Source organism: Littorina saxatilis, unplaced genomic scaffold, assembly GCF_037325665.1.
Source record: "Littorina saxatilis isolate snail1 unplaced genomic scaffold, US_GU_Lsax_2.0 scaffold_420, whole genome shotgun sequence".
Lineage (NCBI taxonomy): Eukaryota > Metazoa > Mollusca > Gastropoda > Littorinimorpha > Littorinidae > Littorina > Littorina saxatilis.
In genome coordinates, this window is record NW_027129743.1 from 62,061 (window position 1) to 84,470 (window position 22,410).

The 22,410-nt window shown below is 39.6% G+C and overlaps 1 protein-coding gene across 3 annotated transcripts in view; it reads left to right on the top strand.

Moving 5' to 3' along the window:
• The first annotated feature begins 317 nt into the window (after positions 1 to 317).
• LOC138957973 (uncharacterized) overlaps positions 318 to 22,410 on the top strand; it is a 28,974-nt gene continuing 6,881 nt past the window's right edge. The window contains exons 1-4 of one of the 3 annotated variants that reach the window (XM_070328985.1): positions 324 to 2,068; positions 3,659 to 3,810; positions 7,159 to 7,209; positions 11,536 to 11,565. In XM_070328985.1, coding sequence (XP_070185086.1) covers positions 3,660 to 3,810; positions 7,159 to 7,209; positions 11,536 to 11,565 — 232 coding nt within the window. In that variant the 5' untranslated portion in view covers positions 324 to 2,068; position 3,659. Of the gene's footprint in view, positions 2,069 to 3,658; positions 3,811 to 7,158; positions 7,210 to 11,535; positions 11,566 to 22,410 lie in introns of all 3 variants that reach the window. The other 2 variants (XM_070328984.1, XM_070328987.1) reach the window with 2 other exon arrangements.

Sequence of the window (22,410 nt, forward strand, 5' to 3'; positions counted from 1 at the left end):
CCAAGTAATGTTTGACGAAGCCCGGACTTCGGTATTGCATTTCAGCGTGGTGGCTTAAAAATTAATTAATGACTTTGGTCATTAAAAATCTGAAAATTGTAAAAAAACAATTTTTTTTATAAAATGATCCAAATTTACGTTTATCTTAATCTCCATCATTTGCTGATTCCAAAAACATATAAATATGTTATATTTGGATTAAAAACAAGCTCTAAAAATTGAATATATAAAAATTATTATCAAAATTAAATTGTCCAAATCAATTTAAAAACACTTTCCGCTTATTCCTTGTCGGTTCCTGATTCCAAAAACATATAGATATGATATGTTTGGATTAAAAACACGCTCAGAAAGTTAAAACGAAGAGAGGTACAGAAAAGCGTGCTATCCTTCTCAGCGCAACTACTAAACCGCTCTTCTTGTCAATTTCACTGCCTATGCCGTGAGCGGTGGACTGACGATGCTACGAGTATACGGTCTTGCTGCGTTGCATTGCGTTCAGTTTCATTCTGTGAGTTCGACAGCTACTTGACTAAATGTTGTATTTTCGCCTTACGCGACTTGTTCAAAGGTCTTTTTTCTTTTATCAATCAAATTCTTACATTTTTAAATCAACAGCCTAGATAACGGGTTGAACATTTTTTTCAGATGAAGATCAATTCAATTCAATTTTTTCAATTCAATTCAATACAATTCTCTCTCCTTCATTCTCATTCTCATAAATCAGACTCAAACCATCCGTTGTCAGGGCCGTGAATGCTACTGACTGGATTGGAGATACTCTTATGTCGCCTAGCGCCATGTATCTGATGAAACCATTCATAGCACCGATCCCGTGATTGGGCAGAGCTGCTCTGCGGTTTTGAACGTCCCCATTTCACTGCTGTACAGCAAACATCGTCCCCAAATACCTGTTTGTTTCTAAAAATCACGCTGCAGGTTGCATTTTATGTAATAACCTCCTGAAACGAGTTTTCACACTTTAAAATGACATTTAACGCTCATTGAAGTTTTAAGAAACTTTCTAACACCTAAAACAATCATAGCACCGATGACGTAATTGTAGCTCTGCACTTTGTGGCCACATACGTCCCCATTTCACTGCCGTACAGCAAACATCGTCCCCAAATACCTGTTTTTCTAAAGATCACGCTGGAGGTTGCATTTTATGTAATAACATCCTGAAATGAGTTTTCACACTTTAAAATGGCATTTAACGCTCATTGAAGTTTTAAGAAACTTTCTAACACGTAAAACAAAAGAGACCCCAAATGCCTGTGTTTTGAGCAAGATGGCATTTTGATACACAGCCGACCCCAAATGACTACAAAACCACCTATGTGTGTTTGTGTGTGTGTGTGTGTGTGTGTATGCGTGTGTGTGTGTGTGTGTGTGTGTGTGTGTGTATGTGTGTGTGTGTGCGCGCGTGCGAGTCATCACAAATTCCCAACCTTGGGCAATTAAAGATTATGTATTCTATATTCTCTACGTGTTTTGCATTATGCTAAAACACCATATGAGATTATTTTTTGTTTATTGCCTTGGTAACAAATCCTCTATTCCACATCCGATGGGGAATCTTCTTTAAATGTTTATAACAAAATGTGTCACCGCTGAAGAATTTAAATCGACTGTTCATTAGATTTTGCAACACCGTGTGACGTTTACAGCGCCAGGCGTTATTTATTACAAACCACAATCGAAATTTTAATGAATGTTTATGTTTACAACAAAATGTGACAATTAATTCCCCTGTCACAGCTGAAGATTTTAAATCGACTGGTCATTAGATATTGCAACGCCATGTGACGTTGACATCGCCAGGCATTATTAATTACAAACCACAATCGAAATTTCAATTAATGTTAATGTTTCTCATCTCCTGCTATATTGCATAAAAGCTTTTAATTAATTTATACCTATTTTGTTGCAAAATAAAAACTGGTTTTATTTTTTATTGTTACTGCGTATGTGTATCTTTGACTTATAAATAAGAGAATCGTTCGATTCAAGTAGTAGGTTCTTCGCCTTCACTCGACACTGCTACATCCTTCATCATTGAAAGTAAGTAAGTACTTGGGTTTTTTTTCTGAAACATAATGAAGTCATATTAAGTACAGCAAAAATTAAGGACCACTGTTTAAACGCATGCCATACAGACATGACAAGTTTAAATAATTTTAATGTTTCTGTATTGTTTTATTGAAGACCTGAGGACTGTCTCCATGAAATGTGACGTCAAACATGCCAGCGAAAACGACGCTAGAGCTTGTTACTCTAGACATCCCTCTGATTTCAAATTAACAACAGTAGTATTTCTTACAACGAAAAGTGCAAAATCTTATCCCGGCAGCGATCACTAGTTAATCTCCCACTAATCGGTAGTGAGATGTCCTACGACGTAAGGTGATCTCTCCCCGGACCATTAAAGAGCCCCCATCAAACGATTTTGTTCTAGAATAGCACCATCTGCAAAGCGCTCTCATGTTGTCCGACTGAAGAGCAAGTAAACAGTATGTGCATCGAAGTTGCGTTTTGCGACGAATATTCCACTTAAAACATAAAATATGGACAAACGAAGCTTTATGTGGTTGTACAGCTTGTATACATTCATTCTGTGTTCAATTGTGTTTCAATAGGCTAAATTTGTTTACCAACCATAACAGCACTGAAGAGTTGTTCGTGAAGTAAATCACTGTTTTGACTTGCATTTGATACGCTCCCCAGAGATTCTGTCTCTGTGCTTAGTACGCTCCCCCGAAGATCAATACATTTGAATTTGGGAAATTTAGACGTTATTGAGCAAGCTGCAGCCCTGTCAACCTATGCCGTACGTTTATCAAACAACAGACATATGGTTGAATAGTTAACTTTACTTTTCTGTGCCTGAATATCAACATAAGTTTTTCAAATGTCAATTTATAATACTTTTTGAGATATATTTAAAACAATGTCCACCCCAAAATGGTGCCACGTCAGTGACGTTTTGGGTAGAATTTTATTTTTGTGGCGATGAACTAATTGGTTGATTTATTTATTTTTTCAAGCTTTCATAGCTTTTGAATGGAGGAGTCCAACCATGTGATTTGTGTTTGTTTGTCCTCATTTTGTTGTGTACAAAATGCGTTACTGACGTGGCACTGTTTTGTAACGTCTATGACATTTTGGAACCATGTGTACTTGTTACTGGTAGATTTTGACAAATTTCCTTGTGATTTGTTGTTACGTTTTCTAACAAAGGTTAACACAGTTGTAACTGGAGAAAGCTGAGCACAAACACGAGATAATTTGTCCTTAATGTTTATTTTTTAGTGAAGTTAAACCGAGAGATTTGTACGGTTTCAGATCATCAAAATTAATGTATCATTTGAAAGACCAAACATTTAACTGGTTTTCCTCTCAGACAGAGACATGGACTGAAAGTCAAAGAGAGTCTCAAAACGTTTACACACTTTTTGTCAGGGTAGACCTAAGCAAAAATTGAAGATCTTTTTATGTAAGTCGCGCTTCTAGAAAACAAATACTGACGCACACGATACAAGACTAATCAAGCTCAATTTGATTGGTGTTATTTAGATTGCAGTAATATTTCATGTTTTCCATGCAAATTCAGTTTTGTCAATATTCGTCAAACTTGACATCATTATGTGTGTTTTAGGATGGCACTTTTCACCACAGTATTTTGGGCGCTGTCCCTACTCCTGGTGTGCACAATGCCCTGTGAGTCGAGGCTTGTTGCGATCAAGATGAAGAATGTGACAACCGACTTGGCCATTGTCCAAAAGCGAGCTTCAGAGTTATCCCTGGAATGTAAGTGCGAAGATGTAGAGGCTACATGCGGAGTCTCAGTAAATATTAACAAGTCGCGTGAAGCGATATAAAAACATTTAGTCAGTCGGTATCAAACTAAAAGATCCACACGACAAACCAGTCATCGCCGATATTCTATATTTAGATAGTCTCGACTAACACGTCCCGGGGGTCACACTCGTCTCCGCGAAGCATGCGATCGCGTAGTACATGCATGTACTTACTGAACCTATTTTCTTTTATTCTGAGCTCATTTTTAGAGTAAACACAACATATCTATATATTTTTTTAATTCAGGAGAAGATTAAGAAAACATGCAATTATCTGTTAGTGAAAATTCGATTTTAATGACAACTTGATGAGCAAACTAATTAACTAATTTTTACGCTGCCGAGTTGAAATTCAATCCCATAGTCCGGACTTTGTCAAAGATTGCTTGACCAAAATTAGATTGAAAAATGAGGGCGTGACAGTGCTGCCTCAACTTTTACAAAAAGCCGGAAATGACGTCATTAGAGACATTTATAAAAAAATATGAAAAAAAACTTTTTAAGGATATCGTACTCAGGAACTTTCATGTGAAGTTTCATGAAAATCGGTCCAGCAGTTTTTTCGGAATCGCTTTATACACACGCCCACACACACACACACACACACACACACACACACACACACACACACGCACACACATACACCACGACCCTCGTCTCGATTCCCCCTCTATGTTAAAACGTTCATTCAAAGCTTGATTAAAATGTTAAAAACATGGTCGAAGTGTGCGGATCATCAAAAAATGCGAGCTTCAGCGAGCTTTTTCATGACCGCAAACTGAGACCATTATTTTTAGTTTTCACTGAGACGAGGTGTGTAACCTCTTTATTTCTTCTTTCTTTAGTTAATCAAAGAAAAGAGGAGTTTGTGTACTAAAGTTTGTTCGAATCCTATTCACTCAATTAGACTTCCTGCGCAGGCGATTGGTTAATGCGCGGTTGTATAGTTCCGTGAAAATCATTCATGTCAGTTTCTCTGTTTTGGACTACAATCATGTACACAGTTACGTTGTTATTCTGCTGTGGCTATTAGGACAGATATTGTGTGTTCTGTTCATGTTTTAGTATCGCTGAGGAAATTTTCTTTGGTCGATTAGGATTAAGCAGACGAACTTTTGCACAGTGTTCTAACGTTAAATATTGTATGAAGTTCGGTTTTCTGGGACAAAACAGTGTATGAAACCGTTTACAAATCTTAAAATTGATGGGATGTTTGCATTTGGTTGCATGTGATCTGTTTATAAAATGAAATATTGTTGCAAACTGACCGTCGGATTGCAGTCAGTCGTCAAAGAAACTGTATGCAAAGAAATTTGAATGGGAAACTATTGTCACGGAACTTGTCGCTACACACAGTATGAGAGTTACTTGCATTGGAACTTGCTTGCCGGGTGATCGTTGGATTTTAAGTAAAAAAAACCACCGAACTCATTGTTTTTATATGGAGATTCATGTGTTCATGGCAGTTGCTGGCTCGTTATTTGTTTGGTTGCTGGGTGTTTACCGAAAAAAAACCTAGCCCTACAAGTTTACAGAGGTAAAGAATTTTGTTTTTGTTTTTTTGTTGGCTTAACGCCCAGCCGACCACGAAGGGCCATATCAGGGCGGAGAGGTAAAGAAGCAGAGGGGGGGATAAGTAGAGGTTACACGCCGAGTCTCAGTGATTATTAAAAATAATGGTCGAAGTTTGCGGATCATGAAAAATGCGAGCTTTAGCGAGCTTTTTCATGACCGCGAACTGAGACCATTATTTTTTATAATCACTGAGACGAGGTGTGTAACCTCTTTATTCCTCCTTTCTTCAGTTATTCAAAGAAAAGAGGAGGTTTTTTGCGAAAGTTTGATCGAATCCTATTCACTCAACCAGTCAACCTGCGCAGGCGATCGATTAATGCGCGGTTGTATAGTTCCGTACAAATCATTCCATTCTGTTAACACTTCTTGTCAGTTTTCCTATTTTGGACTAAAATCTAGTACACAGATATGCTGTTATTCTGCTGTGGCAGCAAAGGCAGATATTGTGTGTTCTGTATATGTTTTGGTATCGCTTAGGATAATGTTCTTTCGTCAAATGGGACTAGCAGACGAACTTTTGCACCCGTGTTCCAACGTTAAAAACTGTATGAAGTTCAGTTTTCTGGGGAAAATAGTGTATGAAACCGCTTTATGTTGTTTAAATTGATGAGATGTGTGCATTTGGTTGCGTGTGATCTGTTTATTAAATGAAATATTGTTGAAAACTGACCGTCGGATTGCAGTCTGTTGTCGAAGAAACTGAGTGAAAAGAAGGGGAACTACTCTTGTCGCTAGACAAAGTATGAGTTACTTGCCTTGCGGGAAATTGCTTGTGATGAACGTTTGAGCACGGCAAATCTAGATTCAGAAAACAACCGAACTCATGGATTTTATATGAAGATTCATGTGTTCAGGCCTGTAGTTGTTCATTTAAATGCGGTATGTTTGTATTGTTTGCTCCAGAGATGTATACTTCGTACGTTAGAGCGTTCGGAACTTTTCAGTCGCAAAAAGTAGTACCGAAACAGAACAACTTCTCAACCCATTGCACTATCGAGGATTCAGGCTGTTGCTGGGTCGTTATTTGTTTGGTTGCTGGGTCATTATCGAAAAATAACTACCCCTACAAGTTTACAGAGGTAAAGAAGCAGAGGGGGGAATAACACTTTTTTCTGTCACCTCGAAATAAAGCTTTGACTTGCTGAGGAAATACGGGTGCGTTCTATATAAAATATGTTGTTTTCCCTCTTTCCCTGAGTTTGTAAAATATGTTTGCTGCTAAGATTGCTTTTGTTGCTTAGTTATTTTCATGCGAAAAAACACAGTATCGCAAAATGACGTTGCTTGGTTTCTCTCTCACAATTTATGTATTAATCAATTTATCTATTTATCTATACATTGATTAAATGATTGATTAAAATATAAGTTTATGTGTCAACGTACCAATGTATTCATTGATGACTAAACAAAAAGCAACCCACTTCAACTTTGCTCAATCCTATTTGATTGTTTCATATTTAGTGCACATTAGCTTGAGGTATGGGATGATTCGCTAACACAGTTTAACGTGTGTATGTCAAACCGTCTGACGTTCATGCAGATGTGTACAGGATGTTTACCGTTACATTGATGAATTTATTGATGTGATGCTTATTGGGTTGCTAGATGGAAGGATATATGTAATTGGATGATGTATTCATTGGTTGGCTAATTCTGTTTTTTCTCTAACGTACTGTTCTTTTTTGAGTATTTTATTTAACTAATGAGTCTTTATCACTTTCAGATGAAAAATTGGAAGGAGTCTGTGCCATCTGGGCCCACAAGAGAGTGAAAGGTAGGGCGCTAGTTCATTGTGAGCAGGGGCAGAACTGTTCGGCGGAAGCCTGTCTCTCTTTTGTCAAGTCAGTTCCTTGGCTAGCTGTTACTGCTCGGGTCATGTGTCCGATAGTGATTAAGACTACGACACAGAGCCAGTGGGTCATTACTGATGTCGCCGTGTGTCCGTTAGCAAGACTATGATACTACCCCTCGCGGGTTAGGGGGAGTCCCATATTGGTTGGGACTAGAAAGAATTTACCCGATGCTACCCAGCATGTCGTAAGAGGCGACTAACGGTTCTGTTTCTTCTCTTCTTTTGTCTTATTTCTGCCTTACCAGTCCTTTCACCTATATTTCCTTCCAAGAAAACTCTCCCTACTATTCCCTGCAGTTTTCCAATTCTTTTCTTGTTGTCTTATTTCTACCTGACTGGATCCATCACCTTTATTTCACTTACCAAAAGTCTTCTTTTCCACATCCTTATTTCTCTGCACCCCGCATGTCGTAAGAGGCGACTAACGGATTCTGTTTCTCCTTTTACCCTTGTTAAGTGGTTCTTGTATAGAATATAGTCAATGTTTGTAAAAATGTTAGTCAAGCAGTATGTAAGAAATGTTTAGTCCTTTGTACTGGAAACTTGCATTCTCCCAGTAAGGTCATATATTGTACTACGTTGCAAGCCCCTGGAGCAATTTTTTGATTAGTGCTTTTGTGAACAAGAAACACTTAACAAGTGGCTCTATCCCATCTCCCTCCCCCCCCTTTCCCCTATCCCATCTCCCCCCCTTTCCCTCGTCGCGATATAACCTTCGTGGTTGAAAACGACGTTAAACACCAAATAAAGAAAGAAAGAAACTCTGATACTGAGCCAGTGGGTCATTACTGATGTTGCCGTGTGTCCGTTAGCAAGACTCTGATACTTAGCCAGTGGGTCACTTCTGCTGACGTCAATACGTCATTACTGCTGACGTCAATACATCATTACTGCTGACGTCACTACACACAATGCGCCTAGTTTCACAAGAAGCAAACACTTGACACTGGACCGACTGGTAAACGACTCGGCTTGATTTAACAGACAGTTCCTTACTCTTAGTGATTTTGATTTATTGCCATGGCGACCTTAAATATCGCATCTTTGAATGCACACGGAATTAGAGACAAGCATAAGCGTAAAGGCGTAATTTGTCATTTGAAAGAAACACATTTTGATATTTTTGTGTTCAAGAGTCCTACATCACAGACTGTTAAAGATATGTGGAAGTCTGAATGGGGAGGAGACATGATTTATTCTGTCGGATCTTCTCACAGTGAGGGCCAGGTAATCTTGATTAAAAAAGGTTTTCAATTTGAATGGCAAATTGTGTTAATTTCAGATAGAGTTTTAATAGTAAAGGTTAATACAGAGATGGGTGATGTTTACATTGCTAATATGTATGCTCCTAATTCTGTATCGGAAAAAATGTATTATTTGAGAAGGTACAACAAGAAATAAACCTCATTGAGTGTGAGCGCATTGTAGTATGCGGGGATGTTAACGCTGTTTTAAACAATGGCATGGACATTGTAAGTGGAGATAATTACCCGAAAAACGTTGTTTTGTCTCTGAATGAATTTATGAACTCCTGTGGACTATATGATACTTGGCGTTTATTTCACCCCTCTGTGAAAGAATTGTCATGGTCCAGACGGAACGATTTTGTACCAAGGCGTATAGACTACGCCTTTACGAGTGAATCGGTGTTTAATGATGTTCTTGATTGCAGCATGCATTCTGTCCCGTTTTCTGATCACAGATGTATTCAGACCGTTATAAAATGTTCCCAATTTGAGCGGGGTCCAGGATATTGGACATTCAATAATAATATGTTAAGAGATCCAGATTTTGTTTATATCGTGAACGAATTGATAGATATGTTCCTGCGTGAAAACGTTGTAATGTCTTTCCAGGATAAATTGGGAGTTTTTGAAATTAAAAATTAAAAATGAAACCAGGAGATATAGTGTTTTTAAATCAAGAAAAAAAGAAGAAGATTTGTTACAGTTGTATAACGAATTAAACGAGTGCGATGTTATATTCAGCATAGAACCTTTGAATGCCTTGGTAATTAAAAAACGTGATTTGATACAAATGAAGTTGGAATTGTTTGAGAAGGAAAAAACACAAAGCGCAGCAGTGAGAGCAAGGGTTAAGTGGATTGAAGAGAGTGAAAAAAAGCACCACATTTTTTCCTAATTTAGAAAAAAGCAGAGCACATGGGAAAATTATCAACGAATTAGAATTGGATAACGGTGAAGTGTTAAGCAATCAACTTCAGATTTTACAGGCTCAAAAAGAGTGTTTTGAACGTTTGTATCAACAGAAAATAACATCCAATGGTTTGTTGAAAGTTGAGATGTTTTTACAAGATTGCGAAGTTCCTCAGTTGCGAGAGGAGGAGAAGGAAGAATGTGAAGGTCTGATTACTGTTAATGAAGCGACAGCAGCCCTTAAACAACTCAGTAATGGGTCAGCACCTGGCCTGGATGGTCTGTCGGTTGAATTTGTTAAATGTTTTTGGTTGAAGTTGAAGAATGTTGTGGCTGAATCGTTCAATGTTGCCTTTGCAGAGGGAAAGATGTTACATTCACAGTCTTTGGTTGTTATTACACTTATCCACAAGGGAAATGAATGAACAAAAACAACATTAAATAACTGGAGACCTATTTCGTTGACAAATGTTGATTGTTAGCAAAATGTTTTGCAAATAGAATGTGCGACGTTGTTGATTCCATTGAACACAAGGATCAAACATGTTTTTTGAAAGGCAGATCAGTTGCAACCATGTTGAGAACAATTGATGATGTTGTTGATTTGACTAGATTATCTAACCTGCCAGGTGCCATATTGACAGTCGACTTTAAACAAGCATTTGATAGTATTTAAAAAGATTATATGATGAATGCATTTTCCTAGTTTGGATTTGGTGAAGATTTTGTTAGATGGGTGAATGCATTGATAAGCGAAAGCAAAAGTTGTATTGGATATGGTGGGTGGATAAGTGATTATCTTACGGTGGATGCTGGTATAAGACAATGTTGCCCCTTCTCTCCTCTGGCTTTTGTTGTGGCAATCGAGCTACTGGCGATTCGTGTTAGATCTGCTGTTAACATTAAGGGTGTTGTGTCATAACATAGCACGGCAGATAATCTTAGCTGTGTGTTGAAGATTTTGTTATATATATGCAGATGACGTAACAGTGTTTTTAAAAGATAAAGAGAATATAAACGCAGTAATGCAAGTGTTGAGTTTATTTGCCAACGTATCTGGTTTAGAAATAAAACGTGAAAAAACGGTGGCAATGTGGAATGGTTCCAGTAGAGGCCGTGGTGACGAATGTAACGGTTTAGTATGGAAAGATCAAGTGAAAATCCTCGGAATTGTGTTCTGTAATTCTGCTGCGCTGGAAGAGAACTAGACTTCCTGGATAAATAAGATTTTACAGATTATGTGTAGTTGGCAAAGACGAAATGTAGGTTATTATGGAAAGTTGTTCGTTATAAAAAGTTTTATTATTCCTCATTTGGTTTACGTAAATATGCCTCCCAGAAATTGTGTTGAAAAAATTTAATACCCTTTTATTTCGTTTTCTATGGAAAAAGAAAAACACAAATTAAAAAGCTTTCGAGAAGGTTAAATGCTGTGTTTTGAAAAGCCAGTATAAAACAGGAGGCATTAAGATGGTTGACTTAAAAAAAATTGTGACCCTCCACGACGAAATGAGTCGCATGTCACCCCGCGCGGTTCTGCGCTAGGCTTAATATAAGTCTGGGGAGTATCAAGTAACAGTGTGAGGGTCACCTTAGTCACAGGCTTATAACTCAAACATTTTTGAAATATGGATTAATGAATTTTTAACCGCATATTCATACATCCTTATTTCAAAAATTAATATAAATTCAACTGTAGTCTTTTGTCAAAATATCGTTCAATATGATTGTTGATAAAAGTCTTGTGTATTTGTGTGCCAAATATTAAGCATTTCTGATGTATGATGTTGCTGTAAAACCGTTTCCTAGAAATCCAATATGGCGCTGTTTATGCAAGTTTCCATAGCGACTGCAATCTATGACACTTAATTTTTGCTAATTTTTTTTTATATAAGTTACTTCAATTACTACTCAGAAAACTAAGTTACTCCATGTATTTACCCAGTTTTATTTTGGTCATTTTAGTGCCGCAGTACATTGCCTTAAACATTTAATTTTGGTCTTGCTTATATCAATGCAAATGCAATTAAAGAAACCATTGTTTAGAATACGAACGTGAGTGTGAGCTCATATCCGTGTGTTCGTGTTTCAGAACTCCCAAATGACGTCAGCTGTGCGGAAGGTAAGAAATTGTTACAGTTGCAAATGTAAAAGAAATTGATGGTATTCTTTGCTTTTCAAGCACCTTAACGGAATTGCCATGCTTCACATGGTATTGAAACACGCTTTATCATAATGATATGCATTATGAAAAATTATTATAACTACTGTTGTGCTTAAAGAAAAGTTAATAAAAACCAGGTTTGCAATACACGGGCGGTCATGTCATAGCTCAGTGACTTATACTGAGTTCACTTCATGTCGTATAGACTTCTAGATTTTTCAAAGATTGGAAAAATAACGTCTAACGCTTACACGGGATTACTGTTTTAGGGCGATCTGAATGTTGCAAATGGAAGGGAAATGTTTCAGAACAACGAGTATATATCCACACGAACGTAGGCTGTTGTGCAAGTTCTCAGAATCTTATATAATCGCACAGCTCATTGTGAATTTGATCATGCCACTTTCTCGAATGATCCTTCCAGAGCTGTGATACACTTTGACAATCTGTAGAAATACCTTTCGAACACGTCGCCGCGAGTACTTTTTGCGGATACCCTCTTTGACCCTCGCTAACTCTCGGACAGGTTCCTCAGAGCTTTTCCTTTGAGGCGATGTGAGGCACTAACATTACCAAAATGAAACTTGGAGAATACATGGAATAACTTAGTTTTCTGGGTAGTTATTGAAGTGACTTATGAGAAGAAATGAAAAATATGTAAATACTACAGGACATAGGCTGTCGTTGCTATAGAAACTGGCTTAAACAGCGCCATATTGTATTTGTAGGAAACGGTTTTACAGCAACATAATCCATAAGAAATGCTTAATATTTGGCACAAAGATACACATGACTTTTATTTACAATCATATACACGATTTTTGTTAGAAAAAAAACTACAGTTGAATATATATTAATTTTTGAAATAATGATTAATGAATATACGGTTAGAAATTCATTAATCCTTATTACAAACATTAATATAAATTTAACTGTAGTCTTTAGTAAAAATATCGTTCTATATAATTGTAGATAAAAGTATTGTGTATCTTTGTGCCAAATATCATGCATTTCTGATGTATGATGTCGCTGTAAAACCTGTTCCTAGAAATCCAATATGGCGGCTGTTTCCACAGCAACGGCGATCTGTGTCCATCAATATTTAAAACATTTTCATTCCTTTTTATAAGTCACTTTAATAATTACCAAGAAAACTAGGTTATTCCATGTATTCTCCAAGTTTAATTTTAGTGCCGCACATCGCGAACTGTAAAAACAGAAAGAAAACAACGCTGTGAGAAGGTAATTCATGAAGATATAGTGAACGGAACATCAGGCAGGCATCCAAAGCTGTCAGAAATGTGATTGATTTGGAAGCTGTGGAAAACGGGACGTTGCCATGATGTAGCATCAACCTTCGAGTACCCATGTTTGGCGCCAGGCTTTACACACCACGGGCAATAATGCAAGTTCCGCTCTAAGGTCACCGTTGGCTGCTCCCCTAGTAGAGTTGGGACGATATGTTATTATCTTCTTTTTTTTATTTTTTTTATCTTTATCTTTATCTTATTCTTGACAGTGTTCCGAGATCATCAATAGTTGATAGGGGTGGGTTTAGGAACATCCAAACGGCTGATTGTTGTATTTCCCAGGGTCAGATTGATAGACCCAAGTCCCCATCGCCTATGACAACCTTCATATACGCCTTACACTCTCTTATTGACACCCAGGGAGCATTTTTATGCGTTCGTGCGAGACGTACCCCATTTTTGCACACTGGAAATTAAGAGCACGGGCACCTACTGTCTGCAACGCGTGTATACCCCTAGATGCTTGTGACACATCACAATTGGGTGGAGTTGCAATTCTTCATGTATCCTTATTTCTGTGTCTGTGATTCGTGCATCATCTCTCGTGAACTTTTCAATGGCAGCAACATTTGTTGAAGTAACAGCATTCAACTGTCGGTCTGGGTGGGTGTTCTCTTTGGAGATCTTTGTACCCGATTTAAAATCATTGTAACAGTTGTAAGTACTCGCTTTGCAAGGTGCGATCTTCCCAAAAGATTCCCGCAATGTGCAGTAAGTGTGAGAAACATAATCCGTTGACAGATGTGTATACATCATGGCTCTTCACTCCCTTGTTTGGAGCTCCCTGACAGGCAAGTGACCATGGACGGGTAGTGTTCTTAAAGAGCTGTTTTCTTTGCAGAGGAAACTTCGAGATAACTGAATGAAACTTTGTGTCATCGCCGATGAAAGATTGCAGTATGCACACGTCATTGTAAATATCATGAGGCATTGCTAGGAGCTTGGAGTCTAAGCACTTTCAGAAACCCCCTTGTACATTCTCTGCAAATACCTTTTTCCACAGTTTCTTTGATAATTTGTTTGGTACACTGAGAATTCTTTGGGGTCAACATTTTGAATTTTAGATATTAAAAGGACATTTCTGTAGGTTCAGTCTGTGTTAATAATGTCGAAACAAGAGTTCATAAAAAAATGTATGGTAAGTTTGTACGTTTAAACAACACGAATAGCAAGCGTAAGAAAAAAAACTGTGTGCACTGCAATTGGAACAATTATTGTTTGATAACTCACCCACAAAAAGACAAGCCCCACAAATGCTATAAACCTATACATGTGTTCGGCGAATGACTGCATGTTTTGTGCACATAAAGTTCAGATGGACGAACAGTTGACAAACCTTCAAGTTTGTAGGAATAATGGCCCGACGTTTTGGCTGTTTCAAAATTACATTCCATATTCGGGGATCGGCTCAGCAGTACTGTGTAGTAGCCACACACACCCGATTTATATCCTGCAGATGAATAGATGTATATACCCCGAATGCGGCGTATGGCTGCCTGAATTACGGGGTAAAAACGGTGCTACTCGTGCAAAACAAACTGAGTAAATGAGTTTCAGCCCATGAACGAAGAAGAAGAAGAAGAAGAAGAAGAAGAAGAAGAAGAAGAAGAAGAAGAAGAAGAAGAAGAAGAAGAAGAAGAAGAAGAAATATATAAGTTTTGTGTTGGTGACAATTCTTTAGGGCCACCCTGTATTCAACACGGAAGAAACACGAGCACACCAATAGTAAAATGTTTGTTTGTTTGTTTGCTTAACGCCCAGCCGACCACGAAGGACCATATCAGGGCGGTGCTGCTTTGACATATAACGTGCGCCACACACAAGACAGAAGGCGCAGCACAGGCTTCATGTCTCACCCAGTCACATTATTCTGACACCGGACCAACCAGTCCTAGCACTAACCCCATAATGCCAGACGCCAGGCGGAGCAGCCACTAGATTGCCAATTTTAAAGTCTTAGGTATGACCCGGCCGGGGTTCGAACCCACAACCTCCCGATCACGGGGCGGACGCCTTACCACTAGGTCAACCGTGATAGTAAAAGGTAAACAGTGGACACACATATATGTATCGATTGGAGATTGGATTTCCCTTCTTTGAGTCATGTGACGTCAGAGGCCGACAAAACTTTATAATTTGGCTTTTCAGGTTGACCGAAACTTCAAAGGAACTAAAAAAAAAAAAACGTCATGTGTTTGATTGCATGTGTGTGTGCTGTTCAATGTCAAAACAACAACAAAGTGAGTACATGACGTGTGTTTTGTAGTTCCTTTGAAGTTTCGGTCAACCTGAAACGCCCAAATATGAAGCGTATGTGTTTGATTGCATGTGGATTGCATGCATGTGTTTGTGTGCTCGTTCAATCGTCAAAACAACAACAAAGTCATAGTACCTGAAAGGAATTCGATCGATACATAAATGTTATTTGCGTGTTTGACCAAAATATGACATTTTACACAGATCTCGACAGTCATTGTTCACCTCGACCGCTAGCGCGGTCTCGGAGAACAATGACTGTCTCGATCTGTGTAAAATGTCATATTTTGGTCAAACACGCAAATAACGTATAATAGGTTACACACCCCGAGTTCTGAATAACTAGCATATTTTCACGAGGGTCGATTTTCAGGTATTCCCGAACCTCTGGCGAGGGAATAAACAAAAATCAACCCGAGGGAAAATATGCAAGCTATTCAGGACGAGGTGTGTAAGCTTTTTATCCCTTGACCATCCTTCCATCAAAAACACCAACTTTTTCAACACAAATCTGCTCTTGCCTAATTTCTTTCACCGAGACCTTCCGCATAACAATATTCATGCGCGAAGCTAGTTCTCTTTCCCGCATGATTTACTGAATTTGAACATCAACATGAAAAAACAAAATGCCTATATTTTCATTGATAGTTTTCTCTTGTCAAAAAAGCTTAGTTAGACAATGACTCTGCTGCTGAAATTGATCCGCGGTTAGTTTGTTCGAGAGTTACTCGCATTGAACACTACCGGAGACGTTTTCAGATATAATACGTAAGGTGTTCTGGAAGTCCTTAGACTCCAAGCTCCTGGCAATGCTTCATGATATGTACAATGACGTATGCATACAGCAATGTTTCATCGGCGATGACACAAATGTTCATGTATCTCAAAGTTTCCTCTGCAAAGAAAACAGCTCTCAAAGAACGCTACCCGTCCATGTTTAATTGTCTGTCATGGATCTCAAGAAAGGGAGTTTACAACAATGATGTATAAACATCTCTGAAAGGATAGTTCTGTTTCTCCCACCTCCTGCATATTGTGGGAATTTTTGGGGAAGAACGCTCTTTTCAAAACGAGTACTTACAACTGGTACAAAGGATTTACATCGGGTAGACACGTCTTCAAAGATGACACCCGCCCAGATTGACAGTTGAAGGCTGTTACTGCAACAAACGTTGCTGCCGTTGAAAAATTGAACAGAGATGATGCACGAATCACACACACACGGTGGTAAAGGGCACATACATAATTAAATCGGCACCCATCGATGTGATCTGGCACAAGCCTTTACGGGTACACAATCGTTGCAGACAGTGGGTGCCCGTGCTCTTTCTGGTGTCCAAAAGGGGGTATGTCTCGAAATGTGCATACACATATTCTCCAATTGTCACTATAGAGAGTGTACGGATTTTGTGAAGGTTGTCACAGGCGATGGGGACCTGGGTCTATCAATCTGACCCCGGTCAACACATCGATCAGCCGTTTTGATGTTCCTAAACGGCTCCACCCCTATTGGTGATTTGGGAACACTGGCAAGAAGAAGGTGGTCCCATTTTTTTTTTAAATAAGGACAAATTGCCACAATTCTAAAAGGGGAGCAGCGTATGGTTACCTTAGAGCAGCACATGCATCATTGCCTGCCCGTGGTTTTTAAAGCTTGGCGCCGAACACGGGTACTTGAGGGTTGATGCTACTCCTGTAATGTCCCGTTTTACACAGCTTCCAAATCGATCGAATTTCGAACAGATTAGGATTTCTGCCTGATGTTCTGTTCACTAGACATTCCTGAATTGGCCCCATTCGACGTTTTCCGGTTTTTTTACATTTAAAGAAAAAGCTCCGAGGAAACCGTTACGAGAGCCCTGATGCAGTTGTCCGGGAGTAAACGAGGGTCATTGAGGGTATCGGCAAAAACACTCGCGCCGACATGCTTGAAAGGTATTTCTACGGAATGTTAAAATGTGTCGCAGCTCATGAAGGATCCTTCGAGAAAATGGCGTGGTCAAATTAACGGTGAGCTGTGCGCTAATATGAGATTCTAAGGACTTCCAGAACAGCCCTCGTATTAACCGCTACGTGTAATTGTAGTGCTTCAACGGCACAGTTTGGATAGTACTTTAACTAACAAGATTGTCTTAGAATGACTTGAAATGAGCCGAATGCGGGATCCGGGACTGTAAACGTTCGCAAAGGGCTTCGACAGAGTTTCCCCCCTTGATTTTTTAGCTTCAAGTTATTTTGTAATTGCTTGGTAAAACCTAATGTTACATTGTTGGCCTAGTTGACCAAGTGTATATTTACATGCATTGTTTGAATGGCATTTTCGTCACTTTTATTTACAAATACAATGACGGTGTTTCTAATAAATACTTTTTAGAAACGCGACTAATCTTGTTTGCTGATGAATATGACTGTATTATTCTTGCAACCAAGCTCAGAAAATGCTTCGGTAACCATAGATTATGCTCTGGTAACCTCCTTAGCTAACAGAGACAAAGAGGCAGGTCATGGGATAATTCTAAATAAAACAGGCTGGAATCAACCCCTTAGAGCGGGAAGTTAAATTGAAATAAATTGAAATAGGTATAACTGTCCCATTGGCGGGCTGAAAAGAAAACATGTCACGTAAAGCGAAACTAAGACATTTAGTCAATCTGGCGACTAATAAATCTGAACGCACTGCATGTTGTCATCAAGAATTCCCCGCAGCCGAGAAAGCGCTGTCACATTGTATGAAATCTCTTTCTATTAGTCCGTGCAAATCGTGCCTACAATCAGCAGCCGGCTGTTGATCGCTTAAAAAGAATTCTTGTTAACTTTCTGAGCTTGTTTTCAACCCAAATCTAGCATATGTATATATATAGCTATTCTGATGAACACGTGGGGGAATTCGGGGGCTGTGATTGGATAGTCTCTTCCTATCATCAAAGCATATTGCTGCCGAAGTCGGCCATTTTACTCAATATCCAAAAGCATATTGAGTAAAATGGCATCCAAAAGCATATTGAGTAAAATGGCCGACGCATGGTTCCGGTTTACACAACTGCACCACGCGGCGATGTTTCTATCGACAACAGCATACACTGACAACTTGAAATTCTTCTCGGGAATGTTTTTCAGCTTTACAAACTTGAAATTCTTCTCGGGAATGTTTTTAAGCTTTACAAATGTCGATAGCAAATTTCCAGAAGCTGCAATCTGAAGCGACCTATCTCTGATTCTAGCAGACGATCTCTCCAATGTTTAACACAAAATCAGCAAACTCTCCTGTCACATAGAACGTCCATTGTATAGTGCAATGTTGAAATGAAGTTACTGGTCTGAAACATTTAGTCGTTTCTTCTGAGACAATCCTTGTTCTCTTATCATCTGCAGATTTACCGGCGCAGTCTTCACCACGCGAATTCCCAACAGAAGTCAGACTTTCGAACATACAATATACGTAGGCAAGCATGATACGTCATGACGTCATATGATTCCTAGCATATTGACGTAATGCTAAACATCCGGTTATCTCGAGTTTTCTCCGTAATACATGTCCGTGGGTTTTTCAATGTTCGGTTATTTCTGTGGCTTCATGCGGAAAGGGAACCGTCGTCTGCACTCAACGACATGGACCATTCTGGTACTTGTTGCTGACAAAAACATGATTTTAACACAGAATTTAATGTCAGAATAGCTATATAATCGCTATTGTGTTTTCATCGTAGCAATAGGGTCCGATATTTAGACTGGAACAAGTATAATGCGACTCGTCTTCGACTCGTCGGCATTATACTTGTCTCGTCTAAATATCGGGCCCTATTGCTACGCTGAAAACACAATAGCTGGTAATGTTTGGATTCAAGGAATTATAGGTAATACAATGCAAATTAAAGTACAATTGTGATGCTTTGATAATGATCAAACTCGTTGAGACTGCAAAGACCTACCGACAAATTTAAAACGCTTTCTGGCATGTCGCATAACGACGGGCGCAGTGGACAAGAGGATAAGACATCGGCTTTGGAAGGTCGTGAGTTCAAATCCCGGCCGCGGCCGTTTGGTGGGTTAAGGATTGAGATGTTTCTGACCTCCCAGGTCAACTTCTGTGCAGACCTGCTAGTGCCTCAACCCCCTTCGTGTGTACACGCAAGCACAAGACCAAGTGCGCACGGAAAAGATCCTGTAATCCATTTCAGAGTTCGGTGGGTTATAAAAACACGAACACACCCAGCATGCTTCCCTCGAAAGTGGCGTATGGCTCCCTAAATGGTGAAATGAAAACGGTCATACACATACAAATCTACTCGTGCAAAAAAACATGAGTGAACGTGGGAGTTCCAGCCCATGACGGAAGAAGAAGAGGAAGATGTCGCATAAGAGCGTTACTAAGTCTCAAATGACTTAATATTCCGTGTGTATTTTAGGAAAAGTGTCAACACAAATCAGCCAAAGATTAAAGGCAATGAGTTGACGAGGTACTGACATTGTACAGTTTGTGTCTCATTACGCACATCCTCGGCTCGCATGCCAATGTATTATATAGCAAAGGGAATGCCTGTAATTCACACAGAGCAATCACTTGGTCTTAAACGTGCACAAGACAAAAACTTTCATACTGGGGGAGCGAGCCAGTCTGAAGAGTACTCGGGTCCAGCGCGAGCGTTCTTTATTACCCAAATGAACCCAAACAAACCCAAATGATACAATTTAAAAGTCGGAGGCAGAACTGAAAAGACTTTTTCCGACGCTCACGCTTAATGAAGCCAGAAAGCGTGTGTGATAACAGACATATCCCTCTTGTGAACGGAAGCCTACGGACTTTTCCCCCGACCTTGTACACACGGGTACAGTATTTCCAAATTGGTGTGTTGTGAGTACAGATCTAAAGTAAAGTTGGGGAAAAGTTGGACAAAAAGTGATTTTTTTTTACCGAAAGCAAATCAAGGTCTGTGCAAAATTTAAAAAATCAGTGAAGTCAAGGTCAAGATTAAATTAAAAAAAAATAAATATGGTTAGTCAAGTCAAGGTCAACAAGGGCGGATCTGGGGGGGGGGTTACACGGGTTACGTTACCCCCCCCCCCCCCACACCCCCAAAAAAGAGGTAATTTATTGGCTCAGGATGCACCAGATAGCTCTATTTTGCTTCTTTGGATAAAAAAATTTCCGGGGGGGCATGCCCCCGGACCCCCCTAGAGGCTTGTATCTTCGCAGTCATTTTGTAACCCCCCCCTCCAAAGTGAATTGATCCGCCCTTGGTCAAGGTTTAAAAAAAAAAAAAAAGTCTAAGTCCTGTGACGCGTTATAGTGGGACGCTTCGGTACCGGGACGCTTTGGTACCGGGACGCTTCGGTACCGGGACGCTTTGGTACCGGGACGCTTCGGTACCGGGACGCTTTGGTACCGGGACGCTTCGGGGTGTCCCCATTACATTACACAGAACACTACGAGCTAACGGGTATAACAATACTGCCCTTGACCGTTCATTTACCCAAAACAACCCACAGAACTGTCTTCTCTTGTAAAACGGGTGGACGGTAAGATGACTCATCGATCGACCTACCTGGACCTCTGTTGAAACAATAATGGTTTACATTTCCTTGCTTTTCAAAGCTCGCAAAACAACACATGTCTTCAACTCCATGTTGATCAAACGCTCATCCGGACGTAGTAGTCAAGAAATACGTCACAGCGCAACGAGTTACGTCATCAAATGACGTCGATCCTCTCGGCATCTCGGTGCACTCAAACCTTCCGGAACGCGACCAAGACTAGGAAAGTCCTATTTTGTTACAGTCATTGTGGAACAACATTCAACAACACAGTTGAACAAAGCCGACTGTTTTGAATACGAATTAGATCGGTTGGTTTTTGGCTCACGTAAGTGTAGCCTATGCGATGCTAACTTTTGTCTGTCTGTGCGTGCGTGCGTGCGTGCGTGCGTGCGTGCGTGCGTGCGTATGTATGTATGTCTGTGGTAGAAACTTTAACATTTGATGACGTCACAACATTTGAAGACGTCACATTATGGCGAAGGAATTACTGAAAGTCTCGGTCATTGTTAGTTTTGAGCGGGCCGAGACTAGTTTTTTCTTCGAAATCGGCCATTCAGATCTAGATCTAGTGTCTCGCTTTCTTGCACAGACCTATGCCGCTTACTGTGTGTGTGTGTGTATGCAGGGCCGGATCTGGGGGGGGGGGGGGGGTCCGGAACCCCCCCCCCCCCCCTGGCCATCCAATGTACCTCTCAGAGAAAAAAAAATGTGAACTTTGGACCCCTGCCTTCAGTTGGAACCCCCCCTCCTCAAACGAACTTGGTCCGGCCCTGGTATGTGTGACGAAGTGATTGAGTTTGTGTTACTGTTTGTCGATTTCTTACGTGAGCCTTGAAGGCTTCGCCTCTTGTTTTTACATGCAAAACGTGTTCCGTTTAAGATTTTGTTTTGTTGTTGTTGTTGTTGTTGATTTTAACACGAGAAACTTGCTTATAAATGTGAATTGGCGTTTGTAAAGACACCACCTCATGTATAATAATAATAATAATATGGGAGATTTATAGAGCGCTTTACATTCTCAAAGCGCTTTACAATGACAAACATACATAATACATACAAAGCAAAGCAAAAGCATGTGCAGCAGCATTCAGCACACAAGTGAACAACGAAACTCAAACTCTACATCAATACAATCTGCAAGCATACTAACACAGGCAAAACATTCAAACATTCAAACACCTGGTTCAAAAATGCACCATGTTGAAATAAAATTAATCAAAATACTGGGTGAAGAAGTGTGTTTTAAGGTTTGATTTGAAGGAACAGAATGTTTGGCAGTGTCGGATAGAGTAAGGGAGAGAGTTCCACGCAACGGCAGCAGAGTGGGAGAAGGCTCTCTGTAAAATCAATCTGTGTGTTAAATCAGTATTGTAGGGGAATGAATGGCCTTTGCTGTCATGTTGCTATTTGTACTGTTATCGGTCTCGTCACAAAGATCTGCACTGAAACGTATCTGCATAGTTTTGTGTATGACGGGTAGTATCTGCCTAGTTTTGTGTATGACGGGTAGTATCTGCCTAGTTATGTGTATGACGGGTACTATCTGCCTAGTTTTGTGTATGACGGGTAGTATCTGCCTAGTTTTGTGTATGACGGGTAGTATCTGCCTAGTTTTGTGTATGACGGGTAGTATCTGCCTAGTTGTGTGTATGACGTGTAGTATCTGCCTAGTTTTGTGTATGACGGGTAGTATCTGCCTAGT